The sequence below is a fragment of the Mustela nigripes genome, chromosome 3, assembly GCF_022355385.1.
Source record: "Mustela nigripes isolate SB6536 chromosome 3, MUSNIG.SB6536, whole genome shotgun sequence".
In the NCBI taxonomy this organism is placed as follows: Eukaryota; Metazoa; Chordata; class Mammalia; order Carnivora; family Mustelidae; genus Mustela; species Mustela nigripes.
This window is the reverse complement of record NC_081559.1, coordinates 102786274-102800563: the sequence shown is the minus strand read 5'-3', so window position 1 is coordinate 102800563 and position 14290 is coordinate 102786274. Positions and strand designations below refer to the sequence as shown.

The window sequence follows — 14290 nt, the reverse complement described above, 5'->3', positions numbered from 1 at the left end:
AAAAAAAAAAAAAAAAACAAAAAAAAAACACTGTCCTGGAGCACCTGGGTGGCTCACATGGTTAAGCATCTGCCTTTGTGTCAGGTCATGATTTCCAGGTCTTGGGATCGAGCACCCTGTCGAGCTCCCAGCTCAGCAGGGAGTCTGCTTCTCCATCTCCCTCTGCCTTTCCCCTTGCTTGTACTCTCTGTCTCTCCCTGTCCCCACCGTCTCTATCTCCGTATCTCTCTCAAATGGATAAATAAAAATTAAAAAAAAAAACTGTCCTAAAATGAAATTCTATTTTTTTTAAAGATTTTATTTATTTATTTGACAGACAGAGACCATAAGTAGGCAGAGAGGCAGGCAGAGAGGCAGGCGGAGAGAGAGGAGGAAGCAGGCTCCCTGACGAAATGAGAGCCCGATGGGGGACTCCATCCCAGGACCCTAAGAAAGGCAGAGACCCGAATCACCCAGGCGCCCCTAAAATGAAATTCTATTGTCTGAGGTCTTAACCAAAGGCAAGAGATTCATTTCATTAGTGGTCTACAAGCTGGAAAGAATTATAAAGACCATCTTCTAGCACCTTTAGCTAGCTGACCAAAACTTCACCCTGTATAGCTCTAGAATGATCTTACCGTGTTAGCTCTTCACGAAGATTATTTGGTTCTGAGGAATAAAATTTAACTCGAAGATGCAGACAATAGGGCGAACCAACTGTGATTAAAAAACAAAAAAAACAAACAAAAAAATACTTTAACTTTTTATGTAACTATTCAACAAGTAAGAATTTTCAGTCAGTAAATTTGTTAAAAAAAAAGTCTACTGAAGTAGAGACAAAAGATAACAGGTTATTATGGCAATACTTCGCACACCAAAATATTGTACAGCTTAATTAAAGCCTGACTTACACAAAAAAGATCAATCAGCAGATTTTTAAAATGTACCAACCATCATACAGTACTATCATAATTAGCTGTCCTCCCAAGAATAGAGAGTTCTAGATTAATTCTAACAGTTCTAGACCAAATGCATCAAATAAAAGTTGTTTGTTTTTTTTTTTTTAAGATTTTATTTACTTGACAGAGAGAGGTCACAAGTAGGCAGAGGAAGGCAGAGAGGGGAGGAAGCAGACTCCCCAATGAGCAAAGAGCCTGATGCAGGGCTCGATGCCAGGACCCTGGGACCATGACCTGAGCCGAAGGCAGAGGCTTAACCCACTGAGCCACCCAGGCACCACCAAATAAAAGGGGTTTTTTTGTTTTTGTTTTTTTCCAAATAAAAGTTTTGACTGTGCAATCTAACAGCCCTAAAAAAAACCTGAGAAGCTATATTTCTTTTGAGTACTGAGTAATGCCTAGGTTATTAACTGCTGATGGCAAGCTTCCCCCTCAATTTCTAATTCATTTCACCTATCTCACTAACTTCTAAATTCTCAGTGGTTCCATTATTTTGTAAAGACAAACGTTGAGATGCTCTGAAACCTCTTATGACAAAGGACAAACGGGATTACAAATCGGACATTGGTATCCCCTGACTATTGCTAGGATAATAACATTTTATGTGAATTGTTTCGCTTCATTACTCTTAATTTTTAAAAGATACATCTTTAAAGTCTCAAAATATTTTATACAGCAGGGCAGATGCCAAACAGGAAAATTCCTTAAAGTTAAGCATCTCATGAGAAGTTAATCTCCTTTGCAAGTTGCAAATCCTCCAAGAAATAAACTATAAAGCACTTGACTCTAGATTACTATTAACCCTATATTAACTTACTGGGTGGATCAAAGTTTCAAATAGAAATTATCTTTAGAAAGTAGAGATGCGGGGCGCCTGGGTGGCTTGGTGGGTTAAGCCTCTGCCTTCGGCTCAGGTCATGATCTCAGGGTCCTGGGATCGAGCCCCGCATCGGGCTCTCTGCTCAGCAGGGAGCCTGCTTCCTCCTCTCTCTCTGCCTGCCTCTCTGCCTACTTGTGATCTCTGTATGTCAAATAAATAAATAAATAATCTTAAAAAAAAAAAAAACAACCCTGATTTAAAAAAAAAAAGAAAGAAAGAAAGTAGAGATGCTAAGAAATTCATCTGAAATATGATCTCTTTATTAGGAATCAGAGCTTCTAATATGTAATTAAATATAATTAAACTCACTTTTTCACAATTTTTTGAACACTTACTTTTTACTTGCTTTTTGATGCTCTTGGTACCATCTAGCCAATGCTGAAAACAAAAGCAAAAATCAGATGTGAAGCAGATGACAGAACTCAACATTTTCATTAATAAAATATTCATCATGCTTCAGTGATCATTAAAAATATCTCACAAAGAGAAAAACAAAAGTGAGAATGAAAATGGGGGAGGATTACCTGCCCCCAATATGTACAGCAAACTTATGACACATAAGCAAAAAGTGACTTAAAACCAGATATAGGACTTTTTTTTTTTTTTTTTAAGATTTTATTTGAGAGAGTAAGCAAGCAAGAGCATGGGGGTAAAGGGGAGGAACAGAGGGCGAGAGACAAGCAGACTCCACATTGAACACAGAGCTCTATGTGGGGCTCAATCCCAGGACCCTGAGATTATGACCTAAACTGAAATCAAGAGCCAGCCAGTCAACCGAGTCACCCAGGTGCCCCTCAGATAAAGGACTTCTTAAAACATTTCCTCTGCTCCCTCACAGTAACAAGGATGACATTTTTAATTCTGCCCTTAGTTTTCATATCCCCCTCCCCAAAAATGACTCTTTAAAAATGCTAAAATTAAAAGGAAAGTATCCTCATATTCCATTGTCTGGTTCATTCTTGTGATAAAAATGTAAGATTTACTAAGAGATCATAACCAAAAATGAGGGGAAATAAAAGTGTCACTTAAATTTTACAAAACAGATACTACTCAGAAGTAGTACTCTTTGAAAGAGCCTACACTGTAAGATTAGATCTATCTCATAGCTAAGGTCTCACCTATTAAATAAAGCAATCTTTGCTCCTTTGCTTTACAAATAAAAAATGTTAACATTGTGTCTAGCAGGCTTCTGGTTTCAATACTAATAGCCTTTTGATTTCTGTAACCTTCCCACTATGAAATGTCTGTAACACAAACAGACATTAAGGGGCAATTCCAGAGGCTTCCACAGATAAACCATTCCTAGCTCACTTCTATTAATCCCTTTACAACACCAAAAATCCTAACAGTGGCAGGGTGCACTCACCCAACTAAGATATACATGATTGTGTTCTCTCCAGCATGCTTACAATTCCAAGCACCCTAAAAACGAAAGGAGTGTTCTTGTGCTAACTAGTTCACAGAGCTAAAGAATCCAGTTTCAGAAATCCAGATAGGCAAAGACTGGGTAAACAAGGCTACATTATTAATAGCCTTGTAACTATTTGCAGAGCCTCTTCTCTCCATTCTCCCCCAAGATCTGAAAGTCAAATTCACAGAACTACCAGTGTACAAGCAACGTACCTCTTCATATTGAAATAAGATGCTCAGTTAACATTTCAAAAGGCAATTAAATACTATGCAATATTTTCTCTGGATTCCAAGGGTATATATAGGCTATTTGGCCATTTCTCATCCTTTTTTTTTTTTTTTTTTAAAGATTTTATTTTTAAGTAATCTCTACACCCAACGCTGGGCTCAAACTCATAACCCTGAGATCAAGAGCTGTGCGCTTGGGGTGCCTGGGTGGCTCAGTCAAGTGTCTGCCTTCAGCTCAGGTCACTATCTCAAGGTCCTAGAATCGAGCCCCACATCAGGGCTCCCCACTCAATGGATAGTCTGCTTCTCCTTCTCCCTCTGCCTCCTGCCCCCTGCTCAGGCTCTGCCTCTCTCTCTCTCAAATAAATAAAATCTTTTAAAAAAGAAGAAGAGGAGGAGGAGGAAGAGGAAGAGGAGGAAGAAGAGGAGGAGGAGTTACATGCTCTACTGACTGAGCCAGCCAGGAGATCCCCCCGGCCCTCAGCCACTTCTCCATCTTTTAATAAATTCAGTTGGACACCTACTTTTAAGCCTATTTCAATCTAGCACCTGTTCAGTTTTGGACATCTCTCCAATAGACTCCTAGGCTAGCCAGCAGAAACACAATTCAGTCTATTAGCAGTAAAGAGGTCAACCTAATACAGCAAAAAGTCCATCCAACATAGCCAATGCCAGCACCTCAATATCCAAAACTCCCAAACTTAATTATATTAATACCTACCAAAGCCTGATGCCAATCACATATTGGATAGAAGATAAAATTAGTTTTTATACCCCAGATAGTCTTCTACCCACAAAATGAAACCCAGAAGTTGCTCTATCTTCAGGTTTTATCTACTCTACTGCAATGAATAGATGTCTGCTGGTTGCCTGGGCAATCTCACATGCCTATGGTTAGGGTTACTCCTACACCATAATGAATGCAAATTAACACAACTGTTCCAGGAGGCAATTTAAAGATGCCCTAAAAATAACTGTCTTTGCCCAGAAATGGACCCTCAAGTCTATGGTCAATTAATCTTCAACAAAGCAGGAAATAATGTCCAGTGGAAAAAAGTCTCTTCCCAAATGGTGTTGGGAAAATTGAACCACCACATGCAGAAGAATGGAACTGGACCATTTCCTTACACCACACACAAAAATAAGACTCAAAATGGATGACAGACCTAAATGTAAGGCAGGAATGCATCAAAATCCTTGAGGAGAACACAGGCAGCAACCTCTCTGACCTCAGCCACAGCAACTCCCCCCGCCACACACACATCCCCAAAGGCAAGGGAAGCAAGGGCAAAAATGGATCTCATCAAGATAAAAAGTTTCAGCACAGCAAAAGAAACAGTCAACAAAACCAAAAAACAACAACTGACAGAATGGGAGAATATACTTAAAAAAGATAAAGGGCTAGTACCCAAATCTACAAAGAATTTATCAAATTCATCAAACCCAAAGAACAAATAATCCAATCAAGAAATGGGCAGAAGACAAGAACAGACATTTCTTCAAAGACATCCAAATGGCCAACAGACACATGAAAAAGTGCTCCAAATCACTTGGCATCAGGGAAGTACAAACCAAAACCTCAATGAGATACCACCTCATGCCAGTCAGAATGGCTAAAATTCACAAGTCAGGAAATGACAGCTGTTGGTGAGAATGCAGAGAAAGGGGAACCTTTCTACGCTGCTGGTGGGAATGCAAGCTGGTGCAGCAACTCTGGAAACCAGTATGATGTTCCTCAAAAAGTTGAAAACAGAGCTACCCTATGACCCAGCAATTGCACTACTGGGTATTTACCCCAAAGATACAAACCATAGTGATCTGAAGGGGCACATCCACCCCAATGTTTATAGCAACAATGTCCTCAATAGCCAAACTATGGAAAGAGCCTAGCTGTCCACTGACGGAAGAATGGATAAAGAAGAGGCAAGATACACACATACACAATATACTTACACACACAATATTTACACACACAACACACACACACAAGTGCGTGGGGGGGGGAGTAGTATATTATGCAGCTATCAAAAAATGGACTCTTGCCATTTGCAACGAGGTGGATGGAACTAGATGCTATTATGCTAAGTGAAATAAGTCAATCAGAGAAAGGCAATTATCATATGATCTCACTGATACATGGAATTTGAGAGACAAGGCAGAGGATCATAGAGAAAGAGAGGGGAAAAAAATGAAACAGGACGAAACTAGAGAGGGAGACAAACCATAATCTCAGGAAACAGACTGAGGGATGCTAGAGTAGAGGTGGGCAGGAGGGATAGGGTGGCTCAGTTTTGGACACTGGGGAGGTTATGTGCTATGGTGAGCACTGTAAATTGTGTAAGACTGATAAATCATAGACCTGTACCCCTGAAACAAATAAAAAATAAAATACCTGTCTTTGACTCAACAATTCAAAACCTAGAAATAATTATGGATGTGTACAGATTTACTTAAAAGGAATTATGTGAGAGAAAGTTAAGATGATATATATATATTCAACAAGAATGAACTGGTTAAATAAAGTATTTCAACATGATGAACACCATGCATCAATTAAAAACAAGGAAAGCAAATATTTAAGGATCTGGAAAACTATTTATAAAATATTGTTAAATTTTAAAAAGCAAGTTACAAAATATAATTGTTTTGTCAAAATGTACAAGTGTATATATAAAAACATGCTTTTTTTTCTTTTGGATTGAGATTATCTGTAACAAAACAATAACATGTTATCTCTAGGGAGTGGATACTGCTGGTGATATTTTTCTTCTTTGTGCTTTCCTCTATTTTCAACTTACTCTACCAGGAGCACATATTATTTAAAATACTCACAGACCCTTTATTTTAGTATTTTATAAAAATAATTTACTTATATATAGGTTTAATCTGGGAGTAGCATTAAAAAGTATACGGTCTACAGTCCCTCTAGTCCCTGCAATAGGCCACCCCCCAAATACCCAATTTCTATCACCACATGTACCCTCCAACAAGATGTTACTGGTTTCTGACTCCTTTCAGAGTTTCTTCAAACAGGGAAGTAGGAAAAAAAAAAAAAACGTTTATACATGTTGGTAAAACCTAGGGAACATTAACAATGGACTGAACATCAACAGGCTACCTATAAATTTTGACAGAATAAACTTTGAGGAATGTAAGGATGGAAACAATGTAAGATCACATGCTATTTCAAGAACAATCTATAGTCTTTCTTAGATGGTTATAACTTAAATTTGTTCCTGTTTAAGAACATTTAAGAGCTAGTCTCAAAAATAGACAAAAATACACCTTTGGGGCGCCTGGATGGCTCAGGGGGTTAAAGCCTCTGCCTTCAGCTCCCATCCTGATCCCAGAGTGCTGGGATCAAGCCCTGCTTCCTCCATTCTCTCTCTGCCTACTTGTGATCTCTGTCAAATAAGTAAAAATCTTTTTTAAAAATTTTAATTAAAAAAAAATACACCTTTAATCTTTAATTTATACCCTACTATTCTAAGCACATTAAACATAAAATCATGCCAGTGAGATAAAGGATCAGAGTTTTCTTCCAAGCAGGCATTTTATTCTCTTCTTTACCTGCATATAAGAGCTTTAACATCTGCACTCCCTTAAGATGACCCAAACTCAAATAACGCATCAAGCACATTTTAAAGTGAAACTTAGGAGCTGGGGAGTTCTGGTGATGTTCTTCTAGAAGGTCTGAGTTCATGTTTGCATATTCTCAAGTCTGTTTTCTTTCATCTCCTCCACATTCCAAGCCCAGGGACTGGAAAATTCAGAACTCAGAGACAGGCACTGATAGGATTTTCGTCAGTCAGGGTCTTTAGGAGTTGAATTTATATTACATTAGAAAATAAAGGTGAGAGCATGCAGATATAGATTCTTGCATGCCTAGGTAAAACTAATACAGTCCCTTTTCCCCATTATACCTTAAAAAGGAAACAAACTCCCTAATTTCCTAATTTTAAAGTCTGGTTGATAAACTTAGCCATCAAAGGATGTGGGAAGCCATCCTATTGAGCTGGGCATGAAAGAAGAATTATTACCTGCATGTATCTGAAATTATAAATAGTATGTAATCACAAACAAGAGACATAACTAAATCAAACAAAGAATCACCTAGGGAGCTTTCAAAACACTGACATGCAGACACCCCCTCATCCTGGTCCCTAAGCCTGTCTGTAAGCAGCTCTTCAAATAAATGATTCCTGATTTCTAACCACCTACACAGCTCTACTAAAGAAATGCCCTACTACTTTTGCTCAAAGAGCAAAGACTTTAAAACAGAGAAATGTTAACCACCTTTCAAACCAACTACATCTGCAAAAAATATTTCTGCTTTGAAAAGTAAAGGTTTGGGCGCCTGGGTGGCTCAGTGGGTTAAGCCGCTGTCTTCGGCTCAGGTCATGATCTCAGGGTCCTGGGATCGAGTCCCGCATCGGGCTCTCTGCTCAGCAGGGAATCTGCTTCCCTCTCTCTCTCTCTGCCTGCCTCTTAGTCTACTTGTGATTTCTCTGTCAAATAAATAAATAAAATCTTTAAAAAAAAAAAAAAAGAAAAGAAAAGTAAAGGTTTATGCTCTGAATTAAGATCGTTTTAAAGAAAATTTTAAACAATTAACAAAATGTTAAAAAAAAAAACTATGCAATAAAAATGGAGAACCAATATAGTGCATTGCTGTAATCTAACTGAAAACACTTCAATTTAGTCTAAATTCATTATAAATTCTTCCTGGGTGATTACTTTCTTGGTGTTAACAGTCTGTGTTAGAAGACATTTCAAAAGAAGAGTTAGATAAGCCATTAAAATATATTTCCCACTGTGCCTTTCTTCATATTATTAATATGCCCTCTTAAAATTCTTAAAAGTCAAATTCATAATGGAAATGTAGGTGAGGCAGGTTTTATACTCACTCTCCATAGATACCATGTAATCTATTTTGGAAATATACCTTTTACAGTTTCTCCTTATTTAACAAATATATGTGTGCCTGTGTGTTACAATATGGACATATATTTAACATACACTATTTATTTCTACATATTTTTCACTCCCCACTATTTTATTGAATCCTATTGTTTGTGTTGGGTTCTTAGTTAATGTATAATCCAATCACCTGCCAACAATGGTAATTTTACCTCCTCCTTTCCAGCCTTTAAAATAAAACAACTTTAACTGCATTGCTGGCACTTCTGTTATGAAATTAAATAACACTGGTAATAATAGGCAAGTTATCATCTTGTCTTTAATAAAAATGCTTCTATCACTCCTCTATTAATCTAGGGTGGTTGTTGTTATTGTTGTCACGGTTAATAATGAGGTATCTGCATAGAAAGAGAGTAAAGTGACTGAGTATTCACCAGGTCTGTTCTCTACACATGCCACCTACACAGGTTATGCCACATGTCCACTCAGCACCTAAAATGGGAAAAAGTCCGCCTCTAAAGTTGAATAGAGCTACACAGACTAAAAGGTCAATTCCATACTGGCCAAAGTCCATGATGTTTTAGTCCAGGATTTCTGGGGCTAGAAAGAAGAGGCTTAAAGGTCCATCAAAATACCACTTGATAAGAATTCTAAAGTGTTGTCTGCACAACCTCAGGTAAGTGAAGGTCAGCAAGACAAACACATCTCACACATTTTGCCTACAGTACCTGAAATAGCTGAACTCTAAAACTGAAAGGAGAATAGCCTCTTTAATGCAATGAGCTTGGATCTACTATCAAATGAAAGGACTGCTGCAGCCTCCAGGTATGCACCTGTTAACACATTTACCCTGTGTTCCACTAGACAATTAAGTGTTTTCTAGCCTTCAGCTTTGGATTTAACCTCTCCACTTCCATTTCCATATAGTGTTGTCTTTAAATACCATAAACTTCAACTAATCAAGTTACTTTATTTTCTTTGTGATAAAGATTTCAGTTTCAATCATTTTTTAATGTAGTTTCAATTAAGTATATGCCAAAGCAATAACAAGCATCAATGAAGGGTTAAACTGCTCAGAACTGGCACACAGCACATCAACTCAGATTCCATTGCCAGAAGCAAGACACATAGCCGAGCCTGATAGCAACTGAGCAAGAAAGTACAATCCTCTTAAAACAAAGGCAGGAAACAAGTGGCATGAAAAACCATATATGACAAATTATCTCAATTGATACTGAATCATCCTCCCATTTTTTTTTCAAATATTTTATTTATTTATTTGACAGAGATCACAAGTAGGCGGGGGGGGGGGGGCGCGCACACACCAGAAAGCAGGCTCCCTGCTGAGCTGAGAGCCCGTGCAGGACTTGATCCCTGGACCCTGAGATCATGACCTGAGCTGAGGGCAGAGGCTTTAACCCACTGAGCCACCCAGGCGCCTCTCTTTTTCTTTTTTTTAATTAAAGATTTTATTTATTTATTTATTTGACAGAAAGAGACACAGAGAGAGAGGGAACACGAGCAGGGGAGTGGGAGAGGGAGAAGCAGGCTTCCCGCTGAGCAAGCAGCCCAATGTGGGACTCAAACCCAGGACCCCAGGATCATGACCTGAGTCAAAGGCAGATGCTTAATGACTGAGCCACCCAGCTGCCCCTCATCCTTGCATTTCTGAGAATAAACTCAACCTGATCAAAATGTGTTACTTATACTTTTAATAAGCTGCTGAATACTGTGTGCTGGCAATTTACTTGGGATTTTTACACAGAGAACAAGGGAAGTTTAAACAATATATACAGAACCAATACAAGCTATCAAATCAACTTTTTAAAAAGGGAAAAAAAAAAAAAACCTGTTAATTTTCCTTCTTTCCCAAGTAAAGGGGAAATGCTATCTTTCTTTTGTTTCCCTTTCCTAAAACATGACAAAAGTGTCTACACTCTAGATAACTCTAAGAAGTTAATGGACCGGAGCACCTGGGTGGCTCAGCTGCTTAAGCACCAACTTTTTTTTTTTTTTAAGATTTTATTCATTTATTTGACAGAGAGAGAAAGAGAGAGAGCAAGAGCACACAAGCGTGCATGCACACACAAGCAGGGGACCCGCAGGCAGAGGGAGAAGCAGGCTCCCTGCCTAGCAAGGAACCTGATGCAGGACTCAATCCCAAGACCCTGAGATCATGACCTGAGCCTAAGGCAGATGCTTAAGTGACTGAGCCACCCAGGCATTCCCAATGGCAACTCTTAATTTCGGCTCTTGTCATGATCTCAGGGTCCTAAGATTGAGCCCTGAGTTGGGCTCTGCACTCAGCACCGAATCTGCTTAAGGAAGATTCTTTCCCCTCCTTTCCGTCCCTTACTCCCTCTCAAAATAAATGAAGAACAAAACAGAACAAAACAACCTTGATGGACCAGTTAAAATTCTAAGTTCTAAATATGAAACTTGAAAAACTTCACCAAACAGAGGGCACTAACATAGGCCAGAGAGTTAAATCTTGGCCCTGACACTTAATTTGTTTGGCCCAGACTCTATTTTTCTTTTTTTTTTTTTTTTAAGATTTTATTTTTCATTTGACATAGAGAGGGAGAGAGACAGACAGACACAGAGAGAGCACAAGCAGGGGGAGCAGCAGAGGAAGAGGGAGAAGTAGGCTCCCTGAGAGGATGCCCAATGTGGGGCTCGATCCCAGGACGCTGAAATCATGACCTAAGCTGAAGGTAGACACTTAATCACTGAGCCACCCAGGCACCCCTATTTTTCTTATTCTTTAAAAAAACTTATTATGAAATATTCACTGGAAGTTACAATGATAATAGTGAGAGGTCCTGTGTCCCATCCCCACCTTCCCCCAATGGTTACATCTAACATTACCATAGTACAAATTAAAACCAGGAAACTGACCTTAGTACTATGTTATATGTCATTTTACTACAAGTCTGGACTTCTGTAACTAGTACCACTATCACTGTAAAGAAATAGTCTATTAACAACAACAAAAAATGCTCACGACTCCTTGATAGTTCACGTGATATAGTAATACACACTCGCCTCCCCCCACCTCCAACTTCCTTAAACCCTAGCAACATTAATATGATCTTCACAATTTTGTCTTTTCAAGAACGCTATGTAAGTGGAATTATACAGTATATGACCTTTTGAGATTGGCTTTTTTCACTCACCATAATGCCCCTGAAATCCATCCAAGTTGTTCTGAGTATCCATAGAATCAATAGGTATTTTTCTATTGTTGAACAGTGCTCACAGTTGATTTAATCAAACAACTACATGACTTTTTTTCCCCCCCCAAGTTTTTTTTCTGTTACAAATATAGATATAGCTGCTACAAATAATCATGCACAGGTTTTGTAAGGAAATAAGTCTTCACTTCTCTGGGATAAATGTCATGCATACAAATGCTGAATTATATGGTTAATGTATATTTACTATTTTAGGAAACTGACAGATTATTTTCCATAATGGCTGTTAACATTTTTATATTCTTGATACCAATATGAGAGGCCCAGTTTCTCCACATCCTCAGTTAGCAGTTGGAATTGTCACTATTTTTATTTTAGGTATTCTAAAACATGTGTTGTGCTGATGCCTCATCAAGGTCTTAATTTGCATTTCCCTGATACCTACTGATGCCTACCTCTTTTCATGTGTCTACCATCTATATATTCTCTTCAGTTAAATGACTCTTGTCTTCCGTTTTATAACTGTTGAGTTTAGTTCTTTACATATTGAGCTCCTTGTCAGTCTTCTCCCAGTGTATAACCTGGCTTTTTACCCTCTTAACAGAGTCTTTCTCAGAGCAGAAGGTCTGAATCTTGGAGCACCTGGGTGGCACAGTCAGTTGGATGGCCAACTCTTAGTTTCAGCTCAGGTCATGACCTCGGGGTCCTAGGATTGAGCCCCAAGTCAGGCTCTGAGCTCAACAGGGAGTCTGCTTCCCCCTCTCTCTCTGCCTGCCTCTCTGCCACTTGTGATCTGTCAAGTAAATAATAAAGAAAGAAAGAAAGAAAGAAAGAAAGAAAGAAAGAAAGTAAGTTTGATAAGAAAGTCTTGTCAATGTAACTGTACACAAAAGAAAGAAAAAAGAGACAAAGAAAAACTTAATTACACTACCTTAATCAAAGGATCAAAGTATCAGGACACTTGGGGTGGCTGGTTGGTTAAGTGTCCAACTCTTGATTTTGGCTCAGGTCATTATCTCAAGGTTTTGAGATCAGGCCCCATGTTAGGCTCCACACTGAGCCTGGAGCCTGCTTAAGATATTCTCTCTCAAAGTCAATTATTATATGGTTTCACTTACTTGTGGAACATAAGGAATAACATGGAGGGCATTAGGAGAAGGAAAGGAAAAGTGAAGAAATCAGAGGGGGGAAATGAAGCATGACAGACTGTGGACTCTGAGAAACAAACAGGGTTTTACAGGGGCGGGCGTGGGGGGGATTAAGCCTGGTAGTGGTATTAAGGAGGACATGCATTGCATGAAGCACTGGGTGTTATATGTAAACAATGACTCTTGGAACACTACATCAAAAACTAATAATGTATTATATGGTGACTAACATAACACAATAAAAATTTTTTTAAAAAAAAGAAAGATATTCTCTCTCATTCTCTCTCTCTCTCTCTCTGTCTCCCTACCACCAAGGCCCCTCTCCATCCTGTTAAAAAAAAAAAAAAAAAAAAAAAGAAGATTCAAAGTTAAAAGTTAAGATCACCAGTAATGGGACAAAATAAAATTAAATGTCACTTGATAGAATAAGGAAACACAGCATCACTTCACCTATTTTCCTGCCAAAGTATCTAAGATTAACCTACTTCATGAGGAAACACCAGCCAAACCCAAACTGAGGTACAGTCCATAAAATAACTGACCTGTATCTTCAGAAGTGTGAAAGTCAAGGTAAGACTGAGGGACCACAGTATTCCAAGATGAAGGCAACTGAAGAAATCTAACAACTGAATGTAAAACATGATTCTGAACTAGACCCTTTGGCTAGAAAGGACACTGTACAGACAACTGGAGAATATGAATGGAGTCTGAGGACTAGATGGTGGTGATGTCACAATGTCAACTTCCTGGTTCTGATGGCTGCACTAAGCTATACAGAATATACTTGTGGGAAAAATACACTAAAGAATTCAGGGGCGACGAGACACCTGCAACTATTTCTCAAATGGTTCTACAAAAATATTTATTTACACTGTTCTTACAACTTTTCTGTAAATATGACATTATTTCAACTACACATTAAATGTGTATGTGAACATAAAATGAGCTGGTATAAGCAAAAGTAAACAAGAGCAAACTCAGATTTTACAGATTCACAGGAAGAAAAGTAAGTGCATAATTCCAGTTGTACATATTTCGGAATTATCTGAAATGACCAATAAACTAAACTTTAACACACTGATTTTATATATACAGGCATACATATAATATATTTAAGATTGAAATGTAACACGTAATTCCTTGATCATTTTTCAAGGTTTTTATTTTAATTACAGTATAGTTAACATACAGTGTTATATTAGTTTCAGGTGATATATGGTGATTCAATAATTCTGTACATTACTTAGTGCTTAAGTGTACTCATTAATTCCTATCACCTATTTGCCCACTCACCTCCCCTCCGGTAACCATCAGTTTTGTTCCCTATTAATTTTTTGTTAAAGATTTTATTTATTTGAGAGAGAGAAAGTGAGAAAGAAGGAGACAGATCACAAGCAGGGGCAGGGGGAAAAGGGTAGAAGGAGAAGCAGGCTCCCCACTGAGCAGAGAGCCCTATGCAGGACTCGATCCCAGGAACCTGGGATCCTGACCTGAGCCAAAGGCAGATGCTTAACTGAATGAGCCACACAGGTGCCCTGTTCTCTATAATTAAGAGTCTGTAGGCTTATCTCT

General features: G+C 38.4%; 1 protein-coding gene across 6 annotated transcripts in view; it reads right to left on the bottom strand.

Moving 5' to 3' along the window:
• The window catches only part of EPB41L5 (erythrocyte membrane protein band 4.1 like 5), a 141261-nt gene that overhangs the window by 97625 nt on the left and 29346 nt on the right, over window positions 1-14290 (bottom strand). For all 6 annotated transcript variants that reach the window (XM_059394462.1, XM_059394464.1, XM_059394466.1 and 3 more), the window contains exons 4-5: window positions 2154-2196; window positions 618-696 (exon numbers count right to left, since the gene is read on the bottom strand). In XM_059394462.1, the coding sequence (XP_059250445.1) occupies window positions 618-696; window positions 2154-2196 (122 nt within the window). The remainder of the gene's footprint in view (window positions 1-617; window positions 697-2153; window positions 2197-14290) is intronic.